The following is a 26,542-nucleotide window of genomic DNA, read 5'->3' as shown; positions in this document are numbered from 1 at the left end:
ACTAACCATTGTGTGCCATACTTGTAACTTACTGTTTATGTGCTGGGCACACCTGCAAATCATTCTTATTCTCCTCTGATACATGTGGGAACCGAGACCTAGACAATTGAAGTCATAGTTTTTTCCTGCATGTTATGGTACTGAGTGATCTAATGCGGATATAAACCCCTGTCTGTCTTACTCCAAAGGAACTTTTCCCTGTATTATTAGCAATAGGAAGCAGTTTCCATTTCAGTTGCCTTTGTACTAAGCACAGCTTTTCTATAGAGAGTACATTCTGCTTTCACAAGTGCAGGTTTGGATTAATTCCTGATGTAAGAGGACAAGAAACCTTCTGAAAACAAGCATTCTAATGATGATGGTCCCTTGAGGATATACTGCGATGTTTGCCTAGTATTTTTCGTCATTTTACCTCTTTGCTAATGACCAGTTCTTTTCTTAACATGTATTTAGAGGATTAAGGCTGTTTGCATGATGTAGCTGCTCCATAAGGCCTTCACTTATTTGGTTTAAGCACAGACATTTTAAACTTATTTTCCGAAGTATTTAACATCCAAACCAGGTCAGCAAACTATGACTTGTGAGCCTGTTTTTGTAAATAAAGTTTGACTGGAACATAACCACACCCATTTGTTCACACGCTATTAATATCTGCAAAGGGAGGGTTGAATTCTTGCCACAGAGCCTGTCTAGCCCCTCAGCCTGAACATTTTTTACCTGGCCCTTTACTGATAGTGACACCTCAAGTATTAGAAAAAGCAGAGAGAAAAATCTCAAAAAAAATTCAAAGTGAATACCTTCTTCCGAGTAAGTCTGGCTTTCAGTATCTCTTGATCATTGTATGTACTTTTGGGCTCAACCTTTGAAATATTAAGCTACATGCAGGCCTAAAGTACACGGGGCAAACTGCCCAGAGGAACACACTCAAGAGTGGGAATCTGAGAACTCGGGTTGTATTCTTATCTGCTTATCTACAGTCATGCTTATCTGTAGTCATGGGTAATTAATCATTGATAAAACACTGATTTAGACAAAAGACTTCAGAGGCAAGTTTTGTGGTTTATGGCTTCTTCATACTTCAATAAATTATGTAACCTAACCCCATGACTGATCGTCCATGGGAATGCCAGTTGTGTAGGGCTACACTGCCAGCTCTTGTTAACTGCTTGTTTTGGTGTGGTGGTAGTTTGTGGGTTTTGTCATTGTTGTTCATTTGTTTGTTTACTTGCTTTCATTTTTATTGTGACCTATGTGAATCTATGGAACTTTACTCTCTGTAAAAACTTATCTTATTACTGATTGTGTTTGCTTTTGGCTTTTCATTGTTATATCTATGACCATTCTTGGGCATTGCACAAAAGGCTGAATGTCTTTCTGTTCTAAAAGTGCCTGAACCACAAATCATATGATTTAAATAGTCTTTCAGCTTCATGCTCTGACTGAGTCTTTGTTCTTTCTGTCTACTTTCTGATGATAATATTATTTGCACATAGATTTTTCTCAGGTATCATTTCTAGTTTTCTTTTTCTTCCCCTTGATGGTTGCTCGGGGAATTACAAATACACTGCTGGTTTGAGATACTTCAGCCTAATGGTATAGACACTCTTCACCTCAGATCCACTCTCTTTTATGTACTAGCAGGTTTACCATGGTTAAACTCCTTAATTTCTGTAAGCCTTAGCTTCTTTACATGTAAATTGTGACTAATAACAGTGTCTCTTATAGAATAGGGATACTGTTATTCTCATAGAATTTTGCTGTGTAAATTTGAAAAGAATTTAAGTGCTTTGGTACAGTACTGGACTCACAGTAAGGGCTTAATAAACATTAGCTGCTTTTACTATCATGATCAGTAACATTATTTATAATGCTGTCAGGCTTAAAGATCAGGAAAAATATTAACTGTCCATACAAATAAAAACAAAAGCCTTCCCTGAAATGATTATAGTCAACAGAAAATTCTTTACATTTGCATTGTTTAATATGTACCTGTTAAATTTTTAAAGGACAGTAATGTTTTCTAGTTGGATGTTCTGGGAAACCAAATAAAGTAAATAACTGTACAGTAAGATAATAAAAAAAGGATGTCTTTATAAATAGCTTAAAAGAGTTCCCCAGATGCAACTCGAATAAAGGAAACAAAAGACTGACTTGAGGTCAGAGCAGAATTCCTTACTATGATTCACTAGACGCTGGAAACCCCAGCCCTACATTTTCCCATTCCCTCTTGGTTAGAAAAATTTACATTGGGGGAGCATTATACTCTTGAGGCTATTTTCTAAAAAAATTTCTAAATTTAGATATTAAGTGTGAATCTTAGGGCAGTTCCCAGGTTTTAAAAATGGGTTCAAAATTTTGATGGGAGTATTTGACAGAAATTCTTGCAAGTTGTCCTTATGACTGAAAGTTGATACTTTCGGTTACTATATTTGGGTGGCAAATACAGGAATATTATATCATAATTATTTAGATATTGTGGCATTGACTACAATAATTCCTTGATGACTAAAGAGTAGCTGTTTTTCATTGCTCTTATTATCCTCAAAATAAAACAAGGAAAAGACTTGCTCACTGTTACCTCTATTCTAGGTACAGTATTAATCGTGATTAGAGCTAATTTAAATTAATTGGCTAATTGTCCCCTTTGTGAGAACTGTAGGAAAAGGGGTAATTGTAAAAGAGTAAAACAGTTGAGTCTGTCATCATTTGGAAAATACTTAAAAGTGTCATGTTTTAAAAAGTTGGCTTTCTAAATGTGTTTTAAGGGTATATTTTGCTCTTTGCAGAACATTCAACTAGGTCATCTCCCCAAATTCTGAACTATGTTTTTTTCAGATTTGTTGTTGTTGTTGGCTATAAATGTATTGGAATGCAGATATCTGCTTATTAGTCTTCATAATAACTTAGCAAAGACCTAGCAACTGTAGGGGAATAATAGTAAGAATTAGAAATTTCAGATTGGAGTTTTTAGCTCAAAGATCATGACTCATCATTGTTAAATGAAATCAAAGAATGGGTCATAACCAGTAATTTTTAAAAGATGGAATGAAATATAATGTGTGTATGTTGGGTTGTGTGAGCTATGATATAAGCTGTAATCTTTCTGTAGTTAAAAATAAAAGTTTGAAATTCACTATCTTAGGTGCTCTTTCTGCCCCTTGCTGACTGGTCCAGTTACTTTCATCTCTCTGTGTTGCCATTTCTGATTAATGGGTGTTGATAAACATGCATACTAACTTTTTAAGAATGTGTTAATAACCCATTAAGAGCCTGAATGAATGAACACTCTCAGAGACTAGCACATTATCTTACAGTTACAGTGATATCAGATTTTTCTCATGTTTTGTTTTGTGTTATTTGTTTGTTTCTGGGTTTGTGTATATTTCCAATCTTTTTATTTTAGAAAATATTGATGCTGATGGACAGGGATTTTGTCAAGGAGGATTCAGCATTGATTTTACTAAAGTAAGTTCTCATTTAAGACTGAATGAGATTCAGATCTACCTTGTTATCTAAACCTTGGTTAAAAATTACAGAATAATACTTCATATTCTCTGTAACTATTACCTGTTTTATGGAAACATCTAATAAAAATTACCCATGCATTTGATATCCTTTGCCTGATACTGTTCTCTCCCAAGGAGACACTGCTTATTTGAAATAGACATCAAAATGGTAGAAAATCTCCTTAGCAGAAGGTAGACAGCTATTATGACTTCATATTAAAATTTCCAGTTGGATAGATTTACAGACTGTTATACTAAAGCTTTCTATTTTTGCCCGAAATTGAGTTTTCATAAAAGCTATCAATGGGAGCTTTTTACAAATCAGGGTTTAGTTACATAAAAGTTGAAAAACATGCATGTTTGCCATCTATTATGTGCCTACGAACAATAAATAAAGATGAAGCAGTTTAATTACCGTAAGAAATCTCATATATAGGGCTTTATGTATTTTTAACTAAGCTGATATGCTGTCTAGAGTTGATAATTTTTCATCATTTTTTAAAAAATAAGAATTCCATGTATATTTTCAAAGGAAATTTTTCTTTATATAATTTACTTTTGCTTTTGTGTGGTTTTTTGTGGGATATATGAACATTTTGAATAACAAATTGAGAAAATTAATTACTCCTAGAGAAGTCTCAAAAACACATTGCTCGATTAAAAGTAGAGCTTTCTTAGGAAACTTACTATGACTTAGAAAATGCAAGCAAACGTGCCTTAAATTTACTAAAAGCACAGAAACTATAATCATGGTTCAGAGAAACTAATAAAGCATTTTCTTATTTTTGTAAATTAATATTTTTAATCTTAAATATTAGGTACTAATAATTTTAGTTAACTCTCCTTATCAGGCAGTTAATTTTAATTCACTCAATTTGAAATTCATAGTTCAAAATTTATTCATAATTACTCATTATTTAAAATATAAGGAAGCAGAACAGAGAGGTAAAGTATATTAACACATAAAAGGTTTCAACTTGGATGATGTATTTTCAAATAGATGTTGTATTAAAACAAGAAGTGTTCATATTTTCTGTACTTACACCAGTACAACTATAACCCCAGAAATATTCCCATGCCATGAATAGGCATCGCTAAATTAACTGCTTTCTTCAACTCATTTCTGAAAAGTGGTGTCATTTTAAAGCAGACAACTTAGAAATATCTTTTACATAGCCAAGGCAGGAGATTGTTGAAAGCTTCAAAGACTGTATGTGTATTTGGAGAGAGAAAGTTTTTCTCTTTTCTCCAGCAAGAAGAAATTTTAAAAATATGCTCAAAACACTAAATACCTTGAATTAGATATTTATAATTTGTTACAGATATAAGAAATGCTAGACAAGTGTAATTTGTATACCTAGCATACTCTGAAAAATGTACCCTCAAACCTCACTCCTGTTTAGATCTACCTGACACTAAACATTTTGCTTTAGCTTGAAAAACATTTAATGATTTTTAGAAAGGAAATTTGTCCGTGTAGTCACAAATGTAATAAACAAAATTAAGGAGTGACTTTTTTTCTTACTGTAACTAATAATACTTTGCTGACAGTACTTTATACCAAGTGTGTGAAGCAGCCAAGAGCTACAGAATCTGTATATATATATATATATACACACATACATATATATGTATATTTTCATATATTAAATGAATATATTATAGGCTTCCTTTTTGATATTTATTGTATGTGTTTTAGAAAAGGTGCAGTGAAAATTATGGAGTCAGCTGGCTTTAAGATTTATGATTTTGTTTGCTTTAATGTATATGCATATATATGTCATATATAGCTACATATGAATATGTAGCTGTTATGTTTATTACATTGTTCTCAGTTTTTAAAGCTATCCATTTTAAAATACATATCTTTCTGTTTGATTTAATCTAGGCTGACAGAGTACTTCTTGGTGGTCCTGGCAGTTTTTACTGGCAAGGTAGGTTAATCTTTTAAAAATTACCCAATAATGACTATATTTCAGACTCATCTGGCTTATCATGTACCTTTGAGACTTTTCAAATTATTTAAAAGAAATAAATGAAAAAGTTAAATTTAAATGTATAACCACTATATATATAATTTTTTTAAAAAAGACTATAACATCATATATAATAAGGTATATGTAAAATATATAATGTATGCATTTCTAGTAGAAAATTAACTAAATATTTAAAAGTAAATTATAAAGTAAATTTATAAAGTAATTTAAAGTAATTAACTTTTATTGCTTATATACTTCATCTCTGTACTTTAGAGGAAATGATATAATTAATCATTAGGAAGAATGAGGGGCTGTAGGTAGAACATTGATGTGGTTATTTTCTCATTAATCACTGACAATGATTTCTTTGTATTTGGGAAGTTGTAAGAATAGAGGATCTTATTAAGTAAGATCAAAAGAATATATTAAATTGGCATTGATGATTGAAGTAAAAATCTGCATTCTTTAGTCATTTCCAGAGGACTAATAGAATTACCATTTGAACAAATGTATAACAGATCATTATTTTCTTACAGTTTGAAAATTGGTAACTATATATGCTTATTTGATTTATGTTTCATTTATCATTAGAAACATAATTATTTATTTAGTCGATATATTCATATGTTTATTTTCTGCTAAAAAGTCAGTCAGTTCAGTCACTCAGTAGTGTCCGACTCTTTGCGACCCCATGAACCGCAGCACGCCAGGCCTCCCTGTCCATCACCAACTCCCGGAGTTTACTCAAACTCATGTCCATAAAGTCGGTGATGCCATCCAGCCATCTCATCCTCTGTCGTCCCCTTCTCCTCCTGCCCCCAATCCCTCCCAGCATCAGGGTCTTTTCCAATGAGTCAGCTTTTCGCATCAGGTGGCCAAAGTACTGGAGTTTCAGCTTTAACATCAGTCCTTCCAATGAACACCCAGGACTGGTCTCCTTTAGGATGGACTGGTTGGATCTCTTTGCAGTCCAAGGGACTCTCAAGAGTCTTCTCCAACACCACAGTTCAAAAGCATCAATTCTTCGGTCCTCAGCTTTCTTCACAGTCCAACTCTCACATCCATACATGACCACTGGAAAAACCATATCCTTGACCACACGGACCTTTGTTGGCAAAGTAATGTCTCTGCTTTTTAATATGCTGTCTAGGTTGGTCATAACTTTCCTTCCAAGGAGTAGGTGTCTTTTAATTTCATGGCTGCAATCACCATCTGCAGTGATTTTGGAGCCCCCAAAAATAAAGTCTGACGCTGTTTCCACTGTTTCTGCGTCTATTTGCCATGAAGTGATGGTACCAGATGCCATGATCTTGGTTTTCTGAATGTTGAGCTTTAAGCCAACTTTTTCACTCTCCTCTTTCACTTTCATCAAGAGGCTTTTTAGTTCTTTTCACTCTCTGCCATAAGGGTGGTGTTATCTGCATATCTGAGGTTATTGATATTTCTCCCGGCAATCTTGATTCCAGCTTGTGCTTCTTCCAGCCCAGCGTTTCTCATGATGTACTATGCATAGATGTTAAATAAGCAGGGTGACAATATACAGCCTTGACGTACTCCTTTTCCTATTTGGAACCAGTGTGTTGTTCCATGTCCAGTTCTAACTGTTGCTTCCTGACCTGCATACAGGTTTCTCAAGAGGCAGGTCAGGTGGTCTTGTATGCCCATCTCTTGAAGAATTTTCCACAGTTTATTATGATCCACACAGACAAAGGCTTTGGCATAGTCAATAAAGCAGAAATAGATGTTTTTTCTGAAACTCTCTTGCTTTTTCAGTGATCCAGCGGATGTTGATAATTTGATCTCTGGTTCCTCTGCCTTTTCTAAAACCAGCTTGAACATCTGGAAGTTCACGGTTCACGTATTGCTGAAGCCTGGCTTGGAGAATTTTGAGCATTACTTTACTAGCATGTGAGATGAGTGCAATTGTGCGGTAGTTTGAGCATTCTTTGGGATTGCCTTTCTTTGGAACTGCTAAAAAGTGCCATTTACCAAATCAAGGCTTTTTTGTTTATTGGTATTCCGTTATTCAAGCATTGTCAGTATTTGGAAGACCTGGAAAATCTCTGACTGTATTGATTTGCAAGAAAGAGATTTGCTGAAGAAAAACAAGGTGGAAGGAAAATAAGGAATAAAAAGTGGGAATAAGTGAGAAATTGGAAGGGATGGTAAAGGAGAAAAAGAAAAATCAGGCAAAGAGGATCAGTATGAGACATATTAACTAAAACTGAAAAATGTTAATTTCTATGAATTATACCTCTATTGGAAAATGAAATGATGTAGGAAAATTATACTTGAGTTTTGTAGCCTTACAATAAAAATGAAAATAGCATTGTATGTAAGAAAATATGTATTAATGCTTTCTAGTTAGGTATAAAACATGGATTTCTTTTCCTCTTTGCTGCTAGGTATATCATTCAGTAGAAGAGAGGGAAGTGTCTCATAGGCATGTGTGGGAACCAAAGATGGATTTTGTGATTCTTGGTCAGGACTCTTTAACTCTGCCTTTTTAAGAGACACAATTGTGAACTTATTTAAATTACTTGTTCTTTTAATACTTGGAGTGTTGCACAATGCAGGCATTCCTGTTTATTATAAATTAGCACAGATACAGATACTATTGATTTATTATAAATGGTATATAATATGTTACTAAAAACTCAGTGACTGGGCAGAGAATATTTTGTTTTAATAAGATTAAAATCAGCATGTTTCACTGGGAATACATAAGATGTTAGGATGAATTTTCCCATAGATCTCAGAATTGTCTGTGTAAGAATAGAGAAAATGATAATGATGTTTTATTCCAAAGACATGGTAAATTTTCCTGTGTTCTTTGGTTCAAGAAATATTTAAGGAATCCCTCATATGTGTTTGATACCACTTAGGCAAGATGATGGGATTCCCCAGTGGCTCAAGCAGTAAAGAATCTGCCTGCAATGCAGGAGATGCAGGAGATGTGGGTTTGATTCCTGGGTTGAGAATATTCCCTGGAGAAGGAAATGGCAACCCACTCCAGTGTTCTTGCCTGGAAAACCCCATGGACAGAGGGGTCTGGTGGGCTACAGTCCATGTGGTTGCAAAGAGTCAAGACATGACTAAGCACACACACATGCTGGCAAAGGTAATAAATTAGTGACCCAGACAGAAAGTGTTCTTCCCTACAAACTCAGCTTGTGTGACTGGAAAAATCGGAGCTAGATTGATAACTTTAGCTGTTACGATTTTCTTTCTGAGATAGCGGAAATGAAGAGATTGTTTTCCATATGTTACGGAGATGGCATTTGATAAATCAAACAGCCTTTCTTGGGGGCAAGGAGGCAGTCTGATTTTTATGTAGGTGTCTGGTTTTTCTCGTGTACCTGATAACTTAAGGTTGTGAAGAAAATGCAGTCACTCTTTCAGGCTGCTTCATAAAGGTGTCCAAATAGCTCATTAAGAAAAAACAGTTTAACCAATTATTATGAAAGTAAAAATAATTTCAGTAGATTTTTCAAGTTCTAATTTGAAATTTGGTTGGGAAACAATCCTTGATTTTATGATTCCATTTATTTAACATTGACTTTTTAGTGAATTAAATTCTGCATTTATAAATTTTTGCTTTTTAGCAGAGACTAACTTGTTAAGTACTAGCCTTGAATAGAAATAATTGTGGCTTAAAAATAATCAAATTTCAGATTTAGGATCATGAAGAGTTATTTAAGACTAATAAGCAGAAAGATTTATATCTAATCTATTTTATTGCATGAAGGTACTATCCATCATCTGCATCATATAGTTCTGCTAGAAAATTGTCATTTATTTTATATATTGTTTTCAGGGCAGCTCATTTAAAATTATAATTTATTTTATGTATTTCTTTCAGGTCAACTCATTTCCGATCAAGTAGCAGAAATTGTATCTAAATATGACCCCAAAGTTTACAGCATCAAGTATAATAACCAGTTAGCAACTCGGACTGCACAAGCTATTTTTGATGACAGTTATTTGGGTAGGTAAAATCGAAATATGGATTCACTTTCTGGTGTTGCGGTAGATTTGTCCTATATTTGCATATGATGCTTTCAGTAGAAAAATCTTTTATGTGAAATAGATTAAGATTTTCTTAAAATACAAGGAACATATAATTTCAAATTGTTATTACGAGTACCTAGATTATGTTGTATTTCAGTAGCTGAAATTTAAGAGCATGATTATTTACACAGTGATAATAATAATGGATAGTCTTTAAGATGTGCTTGCTGCATTCTGGACGTTGTTCTAAGAGCTTTACCTGTAATAACTCATTTAATCCTCACAAGTCTGTGACAGTGTACTGTTATTGCTCCCATTTTATAGATAAAGATACTGAGGCACAGACAGGCAAAATAAAGTCTGAAGTCTTTGCCTAAAGTCCTTCACTTATAACTTTGCTTTTCTCGGATTCCAATCCAGGCAGTCTGATTCTTGAACTTCTATTCACTTATGTTAAACTACAGTTTTGGTTTAGGATTTATTAACTTTTGTTCTAAGTTTCTCTTATTCATTAAACCAAGTATACATGACAGAAATAGTATTTTGCTGATTGAGAAAATCTGTTGTTTGTTACTCGTATAATTTATGACGAATTGCAAATTTGCCCTGTTTTTAACTGACTCCTTTGTAAAGTTGATAAAACAGTCTTATATTTCTAACAGAGATATACTATTCGAGTATTTAGCACCATTATTTTCTTCAAGATTCATTTATCATACACATATGAACCCATTTCTCCTAGAGGACAAAATATTACATAATTAAAGGAATTAGTTGAAGGTATTTTCAGGAAAGCTTAGTCTGCAAATAAGTTGAAGATAATCAGTTCTGCCCTGATGGTGTTTTATCTTTGTTCCTCTTTAGGTTACTCAGTGGCTGTCGGAGATTTCAACGGTGATGGCATAGATGGTATGATGCGCTTGAACTAGATTTAATCCTCTTTAAAAAATTTAGATTAAGCATTTGAAACAGGTGGCACTGAAAAATGTCAGCAGTTAAAGAGTTTTGAAGCTGAGCTTGGTCCGTGGTAAACTTCTTTTAACCAGCCAAGGGAGCTGAGAGCTTCAGCGACCTCTGTCTGCTCTCACTTCCAGCTGTTTCTTCACCGCTTTCCTTCTTACGTTCAGTGGATTCAGTTCTTTTGGGGAGGCAAAGTTTAATAGTTTCTACTTTCTTTGGCCACATCATCTGTGACTTTCTGAGCTCTGCCTATAGCCCATCTTCTCTTTGTCTGTCTTCAGAGCTCAGTCTTGGGAGCCTGGACTTGGCCTGATTTGATCACATTTCTGTACTATTGCAACTTCAGCCCTGTTTCACTTGGCTCTGGATTATTTTTTATTACTGTGTGTTCAGCTTTTCTTCATCCTTAAGCCCTTTTCTCTTGTCTGCTCTCTTTCACAAGATTATAAATATCCTGAGGGCACACATACATTTATTTGAAGTCTTCAAGAATCTTTCCATATTTTGTAAAGCTTTCATTTCGTGGTTAAAAAATGCTTGGGTCATTTATTATGGAGTCCCAAGTTTTTAAAGATCTCATATTTAGGGTCTACTGAAATAACAAAACTTAAAGCTGTCTGACATAGCCACTTACTGTTGGAGTTGCCAGTATTGGTCTTAAAAATAAGTAATTTTTTCTTTTCAGACTTCGTTTCAGGAGTTCCAAGAGCAGCAAGGACTTTGGGAATGGTAGGAAACTTAAAAGATGTTTTCTAAAAAATCTCTGGGTTATTTCGTATTTTACTCTATTTCATATGCTTTTTTTTTTCTTGCCCAGGTTTATATTTATGATGGGAAAAACATGTCCTCCTTACACAATTTTACTGGTGAACAGGTATGCTTTTGAAGTGTTGTGGGTTTTTTTTCACTTAACTTAACATTTTGACACCAACACTTCCTACTGTCTTTAACAACTTTTCTTGGTAATAGTCTGATGGTTTAATATTCAATATATAGTAACGTGGTTTAATAGTGGATATTACAGATATAAAATAGGCTTTAAATATTTCACCTTTGTTTTAACCAGAGTAATTTATTTAAGCAAAGCCTTTTGTAATTGCTGTAATAGCTTTTTAAAAAAGGAAATACAAAATCCAATTTGACACATACAAAACTAAAAAATTTCCTTTTTATTTGCTAATAGCATTAAATTCTCTTTTAAAGAATGATTTATGCTTTTTTTTTTTAAAGAATGATCTATCTAAAGAATGACCTTTTAATTTTATTAGATGTAAAACAAAGCCAAGATGTGTTTACTATGGATATTACAAGTAAACTTTGTTTGTACTACATGAAATACAACATTCTTCAGTTACTAATTAGTACTATTAAGTACTATTAAGTATAGACATTCTCTATAATTATAGGCATTTTACAATATTCTGTATTATTGTATGTCTCAAAGAATGAAATGGAAAGTTAGTATAGGTGTACCATGTTTTCCTGCCTTTCATTATTAATACATTTCATCGATTCTGGTTTTTTTTTTACAAATTGAAAGTTTGTGGCAACCCTGAGTTGTCAGATGATGGATAGTATTTTTTAGTGATAAAGTATTTTAAAATGAAGATACATGCATTGTTTTTTTAGACATAATGATATTGCACACTTATAGACTAAAGTATAAATGTTATATGTACGGGAAACCAGAAAATTTGTGTGACTCAAATTTTCTGGGCAGTTCAATTTGTTGCGGTGATATGGTCTGGAACTGAACTTGCAGCATCTCCGAGGTGTACCTGTAATGATAAAGGAAAACTTAATCAGTAGTAGAAAAAAGCATCTCCTAGTTTGCACATCTAGGATTTAAGCCCTGTTCTTGTTCAGTTGAGACTGTTTGGCTTTGCAAGAGGATTGAGAGCATGGGAAACTAGACTCGAGGTCCCCAGTAGCGTCCCGTCTGTGTGGCCGTCAGGGTTGACATGTGCAGTTGTCGGCTGTTCCGGCTGTGGCAGGGGTGGCTATCCCTTTGTAGCTGTTGTGTTTTGTCCTCAAGCAGCTTCTCTGTCGGATGCCCATGTGTGTCTCTGGGTCTTGTACTCGGTCCTTGATGCCTTCTCTTTGCCCTCAGCTTTTCTGTGGAGGAAAGCGGGGTTTGCATTAGGACTGACCTGGGCTCTCACCACTCAGTCTTACTGCATTGGATACAGTGTTTACCATTGTCAATCTGATGGTTTATGTATAAAAGCAGGGATCCTGGTAGCTTCCTTATGGGGATGTGGTGAAAATCCAAGGGAAACACTTCAGTGATAATAACACAGCACAAGACTTTTCTCAGTCAATGACATCCTTTCTTTGCAGTTTCAGGCCCAGTACCCTGAGAGACCAAGATCCAAGAGTAGCATTCTGTTAAATTCCAGCCAGCACTTTATTACACATGTTCTGACCTTGTGATTCAGCACAGACTTTGTCTTTCATTTTCTCAGTTACACTGTATAAATTCAAAATAGATTAACCTGGGAATCTCCCATATCATTCCCTCCTGATAGCTCAGCTAATCGAATTTTGGAAGATTTACTAACTTTACTTTTTTTGGTTTGTTGACTCATCCTTCACTGTAGTTCATCTTTAATCTGTCCCCACTCCTAGTTTTGTTTTGTATGTTGGAATCTCTTTAGAACTTTCCTTTTTCACATGTATTTCCAGCCAGACTGCTCTGTCTGTGATGGCCAGCAGTCTCCTGTGGTGAGGAGAGGACATTCCTTCTCTGCAAAACAAGCCCATATAAACCCAAGCACATGTGTACTATGTGCAATTTAAAAGCAAAACCACTGGCACGTAATTGATTGAGATGTGAAACAAAAAGGAACTCCATTCTGTATCTTTTCAAACAGTAATTTCTTTAGAGTTGTAGTGGTTTCACATAGGAAGAACCATTTATGACCTACTAAAAATTAGTATTTATTATTTTTACTGCATCAGCATCATTTGTAACTTCTGGTGTTCAGTTGAAATGTCTTGTCTGTCTTTCCGGTAGTGTGTCTGGTGTCTTTGGATAAGTAGAGAGGAGAGGAGATAGGAGGTGGGGCCTCAGGAGGAGCCTTGATTGTACTTGGACTTGTAAATGGCGTGTGCTGAAGACCCTGAAATGTCTTGCAAGACACGTTGCTGTTTTGCCGGTAAATCTAGGAAAGTATACAAGCCTCATTAACGGACGGTCATTGTTTTGGTAGAATAAACAAAAGAAGAAACTTAGACTGAAGCACTATATGCAGAGAAAAAAGTAATCCTTTCTATTTGGTAAATACACAACAAATATTAATTTTCTAAAGTAGTTGGATGAAATGTAAACATTTCATTTTCATCTCGTTATCCAGATGGCTGCATATTTTGGATTTTCTGTCGCTGCCACTGACATTAATGGGGATGAGTAAGTTTTAAAAAATGTTTCCAGAAACAGTTTTCTTCTCATGTTTATGAATGCTTTACTAAAACTAAACATTTTTCCTTCTGTCTGTCTCCTTCCCGCTAATCCTCCTGTTTAGGGAACCAATTTGATGCAACCTTAATCACGAATACTGGAAAACCTTGATGTTGTTAATAATTCCTTTCACTAGCTTTTATAGTATGAAGGAATAAAATAATCTTATGAATTACTCATAGTTTCTTAAAAGAACTGAAGGAAGGTTTGAATGAGAAATGGTCATTTCAAATGTGGCCTTAAGAGATGCAGAAAGAGGAAAACTTGAGTTTCAACTCAGAAAGAACATGATGATGAATAGTCATATGGAATTTGATCTTGCTCTTCATGAAAACAGTTCTGTTCTTTCAGTTACGCGGATGTGTTTATCGGCGCACCTCTCTTCATGGATCGTGGTTCTGATGGCAAGCTCCAGGAGGTGGGACAGGTCTCGGTGTCTCTGCAGAAAGCTTCGGGAGACTTCCAGACCATCAAGCTGAATGGTTTTGAGGTCTTTGCAAGGTTCGGCAGTGCCATAGCCCCTTTGGGAGATCTAGACCAGGATGGCTTCAACGGTAAGGGGTGTAAAGAGCCGAAGGTCCCTGACTTTCTGTGGCCACCTGAAAAAATCCTATACCCTATTTATAGAAGCTCACACGAGCAAACCTTCCTGGAAGGAAGGATCTGAGTGACACACTAGGTTCAACGGCAGGTTGTTCATTTCCCTTAAAAATCAGAGGGGAATTTTCCAAAGTTGACTCTCACGGGTTATTATACATGCAGCTCAAATTAGAGCGTCAGAGTGGTTAATTTTTGAAAGGCACTTGCATTCCCAGGGAGCCCAGTGTGAGCTGGTGATTTTTTGTGTCTGTGTCCTGCTTAGCGGCAGTGCCCTCTGCTGTCCATTCGGATACAAGGGTAAAAAATGCTCCCAGGCCTCTTGTCAAGGCAGTGCTGACCCTAATGCCTCCTTCAAAGGTTTGGTTTGACACTAATATTTTTAAAGCCATAATTTTGTTGTGACTATCCAGAATATTCTGAGGGAGGTAATATCTCCCTTCACAGGGACAGATAAAAAGGTATCTGTTCACTTTTATAACAGTCCCACTTAATAATTTAATTAATAGCTGTAGGTACCTTTAAAAATCAAAGTTGGCTTCTGCTGTTGAGTGAAATGTAAATTATAAATTACCAAGACTTTTTAAAAAAGGAATGATACTAACAATCTTCCTAGAGGTCACAAAATGGAGAGTTGAACTATGGGTTTGATTGTATAATCAGTAGTACATAGGGATATCACCCCGCAAATGACAAGAAAGTTATAAATTAAGACGAAAACCTCAAAAAGACAGATGACTCTCAAACCTCCCAGTTAGTAGTAGGAAAGGAAAATGTTGGTTTGGCCTCAAGACCATTCCTGCCACGTGGGTATTGTTATGTCACGCGCTGAAAGTGTCATCTCTCACCCTAGAAGTTTTCATTGTTAGTGGAAAAACTACTCAAGGGGACATTTTGCTTCCTAAAATAGTCTTAAAGGTTATTTTTTACCACCAGGAGAACATAAATGGAATTCTAGGATAAAATTCAATATAGAACTTGAGAAGAATACTATAGGACAGATCAAATCATTACTTTTTGGTAACAAAAACAACCTAGAAAACAGGGCCAGATCCGAAGTTCTACCTTGAGTACACTTAACAAGTTCTTTGCTATGGATGGACCTGCCTCCAGGCATTTTGGGAAAGCCTGGACATGTTTGCCTTCACCTTGTTTTGAGAATATTCCAGCCACTTTAAAGAACGTTTCTTTAATATCATAATCCAGATAGCATCTCATCCCACTTTCCCTATTCCTATTAATAATGTACTGTGAACACAAAAATTATAAGCAGTGATAGCTAAAAAATATCAAAGTTTTCTAACAGTTTTACAAAGAGATTTTACTTTTAGAACTAGATACAATTGCAGATGATTTTTTTTTTTTTTTGCTCCCAAAGTGTCTCCTGAGGTCTTATTGTCCCATATAGTCTGTAGGTGTATGTTTGTATTAGTTACAACGTGGATCTTTTCCTTATTCAGACCTGATGACATTGACCCATTTTTATGTCTTTGCTCCTCTTTTCCTCCCTTTCCACTTGACACCCACTGGGAAAACCCTAGGTATGATCAAGAGGGATACTGAAAACAAAATGATAAAATTATGTTCCACAATTACGTGGAGTTTTTGTCAATACGTCTCCAGAAAGGCAGAGGGGGAAAAACACAGAAAAAGAAGCTAAAATGATCAAAGGAATAGATTGATTACATGAAAGAGGAGGGCTCTCCAGACTAGACAGATACCAGCCAAGAGAAGATATGATTAGGATATACAAAATAACAAAAGGTTTAGGAAAGGTAAGGAGAATTTTTTAAAACCATCTCTCAACAGTAGAGCCACCTTCTGTTGGAAAATTGTATTTTAAAAAAAAACTTTCTTAGTGCATGCATCAATTTAGAAGTTATATTTATCTTTTAAAACTTAAAGAAGGATTGAGAAGAACTCTTACGTAATTTAAACACTACTTTTTATTTAAGGATAACAAATTCTTAGTTGGTGCTTACTGCAGGCTAAGCACTGTTCTAAGTGCTAAAAATGAGAGGATGAATTAGAGCCTGTCCATGTCCTTAAGGAATTTAGCATCAGTAGGAGCAAGTTTAATGTGAACAAGTAAACACTAGAAAGTAGTCATCACAGTGTTTGAGATATTCCTGGGTATAACCGTCTTAAAAAATGAGTGATGAGGTTTCTTTGATGTCTCGGGATGTCACATTGAGGGGGGTGAAGCCACTTTAGGTGTATTAAGAAAATTGAGGCAGTTTGAAATGGCTGGTCTTTAGGGGCTGTTCTAAGCAAGATGAACACATCTTTGTTCTTAGGAAATTTATGTTTTGTAGAGGAGCAATAGAGTAAACACATAAAGGGGAAATTCAGGTAGTGATAAAGGCTGTGGGTTTAGACAAACAAAAGGCAAGGTGATGTGGTAGAGAGTGCCTAGATAGAGGAAGGAGAGGGTGTTACTCCACAGAAGGGCCAGGGAGGAGCTCTCTGACAATTTGGACAAACAGTGGGAGCAAAGCTTGAAAAGCTGTGGAGCAAGAGCCTATAAGGCAGAGGGCACAGCAAGTACAAATCCAGAGATGGGGGCTAACCTGGTGAGTTTAAGAATCAGAAAAGGCAAGGATTGGTATGAAGATTTGGGGTTGGGTTAGAGGTGGGGTGATGAATGGACAAACTAGGTGGCATTTGAATGCTTTGGGAAATAATTGAAGGATTTTTAAGCAGGAAGGTGACATGATATTAACATTTGTCAGTCTTGAGGAGAATGGATTATAGGGGCAAGAGTAGAAGTGGGAGGCACTTAGACTCCTTTAGGGGTCCAGGCAAAGGATGACAATGGCTTGTCCAGCGTGGGGCCAGCAAAGATAGAGGGAGGTGGACATAGTATTCATAATATATCTGGAGTTAGGAAAGGTTATAGTGACCATTTGGTTGTTTTTTTTCTTTTTAAGAATTTCAAACTTTTAAAAATTTTGGTATAAATTGATTAAGATAGAGATGAAATCATAGTGTTCAAGTCTCTGAACCAGATTGACTTCTCAACAAAATAAAAAAACCCCTCAAAACCATGCCCAATTAAATTAACTAGAATTTTGAGAGCTAGAATGAACCTTAGATGAATATTTTGACATGTCCCCTCCTCTCTGTTTTAAGGATGAGTCATTTGAGATCAAGAATGGTTACGTGATTTGTCCAAGGTCAGACCCAGAATATATGGCTCCAAGTTAATGTTATTTCCATACTGTTTGCTTGAATCTCCTTGAATTTGGTTTTTGCTTTTGAGTTAAGAGTACACTACTGAACTTTGAATCAATATTTATCATGGTATCAATACATGGATTCTAAAGATGTTAGGATCTTCTCCACAGAAATAATGATGAGCACTATGACGTATTTTCTCCATCTGTTCCCTCCTCCCTCCCACTCTCATTTCTTCACCTTCCCCCCACCCCTTTCCCCACCTCCTTACTCTCCCTCTCTTCCTTTTCCCCCTCAGATATTGCAATTGCTGCTCCATATGGGGGTGAAGATAAAAAAGGAATTGTTTATATTTTCAATGGAAGACCCACAGGCTTGAATGCAGTACCATCTCAGATCCTGGAAGGGAAGTGGGCAGCTCGGAGCATGCCACCAAGCTTTGGCTATTCCATGAAAGGAGCCACGGATATAGACAAGAATGGATATCCAGGTGCTTCTTAGAAATAAATAGAGCATCTTAGATTTTTCAGTCCTAACAGCCAGTAATATTAGGTTGGTGCAAATGTAATTGCCGTTTCAGACCATGGACTTTAAATCATTATAACTAGGCTCAAACACATCTTTGTTAATCAAAATAGGAACCATTACAATAAACAAATTTTTGCCAGTGAGAAATAAGTTTGTTTGATCCTGTAGTGTAAAAATCTGTGCTTCAGGATTTGATGAACTTCTCAGAAAGCATTTTCTGCCTCCTGCTGGTTGTGGAAGCATCTTCACTGCATTAAGTAGTCAAGATGCTTGAAGAAGTAGTAGTCAGTTGGTGAGAGGTCAGGTGAATATGGAAGATGAGGGAACACTTGTAGCCCGATTTGTTCAACTCTAGAAGCATTGATTGTGCAACATACAGTCAGGGGTTGCTGTGAAGAATTCGGCCCTTTCTGTTGAGCAATGCCTGCTGCAAGTGATGTAGTTCTCCATATATCTCATCGATTTGCTGAGCATACTTCTCAGATGTAATGGTTTCACTGGGATTTAGAAAGCTATAGTGGATCAGACCAGCAGCAGACCACCAAATAGTGACCATGACCTTTTTTGGTGCAAATTTGGCTTTGGAAAGTGATTTGGAGTTTCTTCTTAGTCTAACCACTGAGCTGGTTGTCACCATTTTTGTATAAAATCCTCTTTTCATCACAGGTCACAGTATGATTGAGAAATGGTTCATTGTTGTTGCATAGAATAAGAGAAGATGACACTTCAAAAGGACTATTATTTTGATTTTCTGTCAGCACACGAGGCACCTACTTATCTAGCCTTTTCACCTTTCCAAATTGCTTCAAATGCCAGACAAGTATAGAACGGTCAGCGCTGAGTTTCTCAACTTCTTGTGTAGTTAGTTGTAAGAGGATCAGCTTTGATGATCCTTTCAGTTGGTTGTTGTCAACTTCTGATGGCCGGCCACTGTGCTTCTCATCTTCAAGGCTTTCATCTCATTTGCAAAACTTCTTGATTTACCAACGGCCTGTATGTTCATCATCAGTTCCTTCCAAATGCGTTGTTGATGTTGTGAGTTGTCTCCGCCGCTGTCTCTGACCCACTTTGAACTTGAATAAGGAAGTCACTCAATTTTGCTTTTTGTCTAACATCATTTCCATAGTCTAAAATAACTATAAAATATACAGCAAGTATTAAGTCATTAGCAAAAAAAATGTAAAGTGAGAAATGCACATTGAAATGATGTATAACATAACCCCATTTGTTTAAGGATGTATTCCAATATCAAATGGCAAAGGTCAGCATTGTAAAACCGCAATTACTTTTGCACCAACCTAGTACTAATTACTGCTGTCTTGATTTTATGTTATAAATCAGTTTAATTCAATATTTCAACTGCTGTTCAAGCCCCTGCCGTTGTTCACGGCACGGTTGTCATAACTGAGGGGATACAAAGCGCAGATAGCTCTGTTTCCGGTCATGTTTTCTTTTGGGGCATAAAAAAGTTCCTAATTTTTTGTGATCCACTGTATCTGTCTTTATGGTTTCTCATGTACTTTTCTGCTTAGAAAGAGCTTTGTCAAATTAAGCTTGGGTAAGCCTATTGGGCTATAGTCCATGGGATCACAAAGTCAGACACAACTGAAGTGACTTAGCATACACGCACGCATATACTGTGAGATAGAGTTCTGATTTCATTTTTCCTGACTGTGAACCAGTGGTAATAGCTACGTGTGAAGACTAATGCATTCTGTTCTTGGATTTGGATTCTATCTGCTGTCATTCTAAGGATTCTAGGTACAGTTGATCCTTGAACAGTGTATTAAGGGTGCTGACCCTCTGCACAGTCAAAAGTTCATATATAACTAACTCCAGTCGACCTCTGTATCAACGGTTCTGGTTGTGAACCAACCTCAGGTTGTGTAGTGCTATAGTACTTTCTGTTTAAAAAAAAAAATCCATATATAAGTAGATTTGCTCAATTCAAACCCATGTTGTTCAAGAGTCAACTGTGTTTGTATTTTGGTTTTATTTTGTTTCAAAAACAGAAAGAAAAAATTTCTTTTTGTTTCAAAACACAAAATTCAAAAATTTTTTTGTTTCAAAAAATAGAAATTTAAAAGTCAAATGTATCAAATGTATTTAAAAGGCAAATGTATCCCTATGGCTGATTCATGTTGATGTATGACAGAAACCAACACAATAAGTTATCCTTCAATTAAAAAGAAATAAATTTAAAAAACTGAATTAAAGAAAGCCATAGGCATCTATAAAGCGTTTACCTTTGGGAATATATGTTTGGGTGGTATATCCTTCCTCATTGGTGTTGATTTTTACTCAGTATCCATTCAGAAGATTCTTATCTACCTGGATGGATGAAAAAATTAGTGTTATGAAAGTGTTTGTCATTGATAATAGTGTAAAGTTTTCATATGAATTTTAGCCTTTTAGATGTTATCTTAAAATCACTGATGAAGAACTTTGAGTCTATGTCTAAATCTAATCTTTATTATATACATGGAGGGCTTTATAGAATCGTATGTGAATTTTAAAAAACTGTTATTATTAACACAGTTTTTCTATTCTCTTTTAAGACTTAATTGTAGGAGCTTTTGGTGTAGATAGAGCTGTATTATACAGGTAAGACTTTCCATATCTGATAATACAGGAGTATTATGAATTATATGAAAGTTTTATAGTTAAGTACCAGTGCTTAAATTTCATTTAATTTTCTTGAAGTAATGATAAAATTTGTTCTTTCTGTTCAAGATTCACTTCAGGCAAGGAGTAGTGATACAAGGAGATCCCCAGAATAGAGAAAGCAGTAGATTTTTTTTTTTTTTAGAAAAGCATTCAGAATTTTCCATCTTTGTTCTTTAAATTTGTTCAAAGATGTTCTCCTATGTTTTAGATTTTGTGAATTTAAAAGTATATGAGTTACATTTAAAAGTATAAAAGTTACATTTTCCTCTAAGAGACGAGAAATTAACTTGGTATTTGTGCCACAGTATTCTGAGACCACCGGGGAAGTATGTAATGACTCCCAAAATAAATGTTTTTATCAGAGTAGTATGTGTAAATCTACATATCTCTAGTTCCCAGTTTCATACATATTTCCCATAATTCTCTGTGTTTCATCAGTTCCCATTGCCTTACAGTATCATCTGGCATTGCAAGCAGATTAAGATGTTTACACTTCTATGGACTGTGCTTATACATGGCAGGAAAACTAACCCTCTTGTGCAGTGTAGGTCAACTTGATTGTGCCTCTCAGAGCAGCTTGTGGCCGTACAGAGTCTAGGATTTGTCATGATTGGAACAAACACACTGACCTGAGCCTGCTATATTTTTTTACAGAGCATAAACATGTACATCTAACTTTGGAAAACTATATTTATTTTAATTTATTGTTTAGTTTAAAAAATTGCTATTAACGAATTAATACAGGCATGTGGTAAAATTTCAAGCAATATAAAAAGGGCATACAATAAAAAAATACATACTTCCTCTCACACCAGTTACTAGTTCATTAGTATATCCTACTAGAAACATTCTGTGCATTACGAAATTGAGTGTGTGTATGTGTTGTGCATGCATCCTTTTTGCATGGTTTTTTTTTTCCCTGTCATACTAAAATTCTCTCCTGGTTAATCTCATCCCATATTAGTGCAGATGGCTTTACAGCACTCATCTCCCTTTTGTATTGCAGCTGCATTAGGTAGCTATCCCCTGACCTGTTTAACCATCCTGCTTTAATGGGCTGTGTTCAATAGGTTGTGACCAGTGGTCCTGCTTTGCTTGGAATTGAGGGGGCTTTACCAGGTCATGGAACTTTCACTGATAAAATCAAGACAGTCTGGGGCAAACTGGGATATTTGGTCTTTCTAAGTTTAGATTGTTTCTATTCTTTTTGCTATTACAAACACTGCTTTAGTGAACATTGCTCTGTATACACCATGAATGTGAACCTAAAGTACTTAGATCAGTGTAATATTTTAAATAACTTTTTTTCTTTTTTTTTAAAACCAGGGCCAGACCAGTTATCACTGTAAATGCTGGCCTTGAAGTGTACCCTAGCATTTTAAATCAAGAAAATAAAACCTGCTCTCTGCCTGGGACAGATCTCAAAGTTTCCTGGTAAGGGTGTTTGCTTAATAAGTTATTATTATAATTATTGGTTCAATCATTATAAAATTAATTGAAAATGGGGGAGTGGGCTGAAATATTACTCAAACAGTTTCTATGGATATACTCTATTTTCTTGTCATAGATTGAATTTAAAAATATTGTTCCAAAGAGGGTACATATAAGCCTCTAGAAATATTCTATAAACTAGTATAAAGCTAATTTTTGAAAAATGAATATATCAAAAATAAAAAAGCCAGTGAGCATTTCGATTTTGATTTTTAAAAACTAATGATGTTTTTCAGATTTAATATCTATGACTAATTGTATGAAAAGAATTATTTTGCTTGAAGGTATTGGTTTTCTGTTTGTTCTTTTACTAATTTCTGAAGAAAAATGTAACTTTTTCTGTAAGCTTAATGTCTGAAATTCTTCTCTATTTCTCAAGTTTCCATTTTTTATTACTTTTCACTGTATCATGTGATTTTTTTTTTGCTATTTTTTATAAAATTAATAATGAAAAGTCCTGATCCATATAAACTGACTGTAAGTACCCAACTTTGGGAAACAATGTTTGTGCTTCTTACTTACACAGAAAAATCAAAGAGAACTTATATATGAAGGGTAGAATGATTGGAAGCTGGGAAAATTTTACTTCAAATGATCTAATGGAAAGATATTTTTCCTGATTTTCTTTTTGAAGTATTTATTGTTATTAAAATCATTTTTCAAATTTTTTATAATATATATTAAACAAACATGTACACAATAAAAATTTTATTTCTTTCATCAGAGTGCATTAAAAGTTCAATAATATTTGGTCTTCATTTTCATTGATTGGCAGTGACATTTTCAAGATTTTTGCTTATTTTGGTAACAGTGTGAAGGCTTTGAATACATTAACTAGAGCAGTAGCTTTCATATGTTTTTGATTATAGGATGAAACACATTTTACATCATAATCCAGTAAACATAGGTTTTTAAAACTTAAGTTTCATGAAATCTTATCCTTGATACTTAAGTCAATTTTAGACATATATTTGTTTTTTTTTAAGATGCTGGCCACAACCCAGTAAACTGATGTCATGACCTAGTAATAAACTGTGACAAATACTGTTCTAGAGGAGCTTACTAATTAAAGGGAGCTTTGTGGGACTTTTAAATAAGTTAGATATTTATTTTAAATCTGGACTGTCATTTTCCTCATTTAGATTTATCGAAGAGGTTCTATAAACTTGAGAGGAGCTTAGGAATTTTTTTTTTTCTTTTTTGTCTCATTAAAGTATCATGAAAGGATATGTGCCTAAGTTACTGAAGAATGAGTTAGAATATTCTGTATAGTTTAATATATAAAAATAATAGTAAGATGTATAGTCTATTAAAAATAATATTAAGATGTAAAGAAAGATACAAGGCTTCCCAGTGTAAACTAAGTATTAGAAATGTGAGATTTAAAAAAGAAGAAATGTGAGATTTGGGTGATATTAAAAAATGTTTAAACTGGATTATGGGATTTGTGTGTGTGTTTTATTTTTTTACAGTTTTAACGTCAGGTTCTGCTTAAAGGCAGATGGCAAAGGAGCACTTCCTAGGAAACTTGGTAAGTGTTCTATGGAAAAATTATATATAATGGTGCTGCATATGCAGCACTTAAACATTTTAGGATATTTGAATAACTATTCAGATAGTTGTTATTTTTTTTTTATTTGAATGTTTATGTTAGAGACATTTAAAATTACAACATAATTATTTTGTTTGGCAGCTCTTAAGCCAGTTCAGAGATAATACATTTATTTATTGGCATTCTGAAAAATTAGTGATAAATACAGCCTTGAGAAAGTTAGTTACCAATGTGAGACAAATGAACTTCAGGAAAAATGAATATCATTGTTTATAAAGTCAGTTACCTACTGAGAAGTTTATATTTTATGTGTTGGAGAAACCCTGGTAATTTCAGGAGTAGTGGTGATTTAGAAAGAGAGAGAAGGAGAAAAAGTTTTGACCACTAAATTTAACCCACACAGAAAATACTAATTTCACTCTTTTTTTCCAAAGAATTGTTTATGTGATTCTGAATGCAAAGTAGGAGAGTTCAGTAACTGTTGTGGAGATTTGTTGGTGTTTCTGCTAAGAAATTGAAGCTCTTAATAGAGGACTGAGTCTGTTGGGAGGTGTGTTTGTGTCTGAAGTTCACATAGGGTAGCAAGGAAGGTAATTTTTCAGTAAAGACCTGAAGGAAATGAAGGAACTAAGGGATACCTGGACAAGTATTTTGCAGAGGAATTGGCAGTTTCAAGAGGCTAGAGGCAGGCGCTTGCTGTCTCTCAAAAGAGTGGATGGAACAGAACTGGGAGCAAAATAATCCAGGGTTTTCACTCAGATTTGTTATGAGTTCAGCATTTAGAGGAACTTGAAAGGAGACTTGTGGTTTTAAAGATCTGCATTCTTATCTCCTTTGAAGAAACTGTCTAAGAAGAACTGAATCTTAAAAGCTAGTAATCTAGCTCCTGTGCTTGATTCTTGGCTCTGCTTGATTCTTCCATGGGAACATTCTTTTTAAGATGATTCCTGACCTAGTTAGGTTTGTTTGGTCATTTGCTTCATGAGAGACATATTTACCTGATAGTTTGATAGGGTAGCTTCATTAGAAGTATGAGTTGCAATTGATACAAACTGCTCATTCATCACGGTAGTGAATGTATGGGTGTATATTAGTAAACATTTCTTACAATCAGCAAGAGTGCTGCCACCTGCATTAGTGGTGGGAGTCTTAATTATTCACATACTTCATTTCTGAACTTCCTCCTCTCAGCTTAAGTTAAAAGAAAAAAAAATTCCCTTCTATCTGCTAGTTTTATCATTATCTGAATTATTAGATGACATTAAGTTGGGAATGGTTGGATTAATTAATTATGAAATATTTATTCAGAATTAATATGTTGTGGTCTCACTATAATGTATAGACTTTTTAAGAATGAATTAGAAGCAAGTTACTTCTTAAGAAATGTCTGTGTATCTCTCTTTACATGAAAACTTGAGATATTTAGGACAGGTAGGTGTCCATAAAGATTATGTTGGTTATAAATCCTTTGGTTTGTATAGACTTCCAGGTGGAGCTTCTTTTGGATAAACTCAAGCAGAAAGGAGCAATTCGACGAGCACTCTTTCTCCATAACAGGTCCCCGGGTCACTCCAAGAACATGACCATCTCAAGGGGGGGACAGATGCAGTGTGAGGAGCTGATCGCATATCTGCGGGTAAGACATACTTTTTTTTATGTTCCTTATCTTTCTATGTGTTATTTTTCCATCTGAATGACTTTTCCTTTCTGTAAAATTTTTTTGGTGGTGAATAAATAAGAAAGCAGAAAAATGCAGTTGAGGAAATTGGGCTTTTTGAAGAGTCAGACTTGAGTAATGGACATCTACTCTTGTCAGACTGGATATCACATGTGTCCTTATTAAATTATGACAAACGTATTACTGGACTCTCAAGACCGTAAAAGAAATCCACCCCTCCCCAGTTAATCAATTAAAAAACTTCACTGGCTAAACCCGACTTGTGAGTTGTAAGCAAGTGTGAGTCAGGGTAGCTAGGGAGGGAGGGCTGGAACTTGGGCAGAGGGGGCAGAGGGGGAGCAATACTTGCCGACACCAGTATGGGGGTTCGGACTCACCTGGGGCCTGCTGCAAGCCAGGGGTCTGACCTGAACCTCCTGTATTAGGTCTAGATTTTTCCACAGGGCTAAAGTGTTCCCAAAACAAAGATGACCCTGACTCTTGCAAGAGTAAATGCAAGTTTTCACTGGAACAGTCTAGTACAGGTCCCACAGGCTAAGTTCAAATCAAATAGGAATTCATTTCTAAAGTACTAAAGAAACAGAAAGTAAGCCATTAGAAGACACAGCAAACAAATCTTAGTCCTGGAAAAGTGACGTGAAAGTCACTCAGTCGTGTCCGACTCTTGGCGACCCCATGGAAAGGCTTGAGATTTAGAATTATCAGTTAGAAAGTATAAATGTGTATAAAATATTAAAAGAAATAAAGGGTGAAATTTGATTTAAAAGACAAAAGTATCAGTAAACATACAGAAGACTCAACATAATTAATAAACTCTATTTAATAAACCTATATAGAACCTGGCATCCAACATTTAGAGAATATAAAAGTTCCCCATATACATATAGGAAGTCTGAACAAATTTGAGAAAATTGAAATCATAGAATATATGCTATT

At 35.1% G+C, this 26,542-nt stretch overlaps 1 protein-coding gene across 2 annotated transcripts in view; it reads left to right on the top strand.

Moving 5' to 3' along the window:
• The window catches only part of ITGAV (integrin subunit alpha V), a 102,164-nt gene that overhangs the window by 50,248 nt on the left and 25,374 nt on the right, over positions 1-26,542 (top strand). For both annotated transcript variants that reach the window (XM_061135098.1, XM_061135097.1), the window contains exons 5-17: positions 3,404-3,465; positions 5,395-5,440; positions 9,348-9,473; positions 10,361-10,405; positions 11,142-11,185; positions 11,274-11,330; positions 13,813-13,865; positions 14,268-14,470; positions 17,989-18,180; positions 20,777-20,822; positions 22,212-22,319; positions 23,849-23,907; positions 25,410-25,564. In XM_061135098.1, the coding sequence (XP_060991081.1) occupies positions 3,404-3,465; positions 5,395-5,440; positions 9,348-9,473; positions 10,361-10,405; positions 11,142-11,185; positions 11,274-11,330; positions 13,813-13,865; positions 14,268-14,470; positions 17,989-18,180; positions 20,777-20,822; positions 22,212-22,319; positions 23,849-23,907; positions 25,410-25,564 (1,196 nt within the window). The remainder of the gene's footprint in view (positions 1-3,403; positions 3,466-5,394; positions 5,441-9,347; positions 9,474-10,360; positions 10,406-11,141; positions 11,186-11,273; positions 11,331-13,812; positions 13,866-14,267; positions 14,471-17,988; positions 18,181-20,776; positions 20,823-22,211; positions 22,320-23,848; positions 23,908-25,409; positions 25,565-26,542) is intronic.

The sequence above is a fragment of the Dama dama genome, chromosome 33 (genome assembly GCF_033118175.1).
Source record: "Dama dama isolate Ldn47 chromosome 33, ASM3311817v1, whole genome shotgun sequence".
NCBI lineage: Eukaryota > Metazoa > Chordata > Mammalia > Artiodactyla > Cervidae > Dama > Dama dama.
The sequence above is the reverse complement of the archived record's forward strand: the minus strand, read 5'-3'. Positions and strand labels throughout refer to the sequence as shown.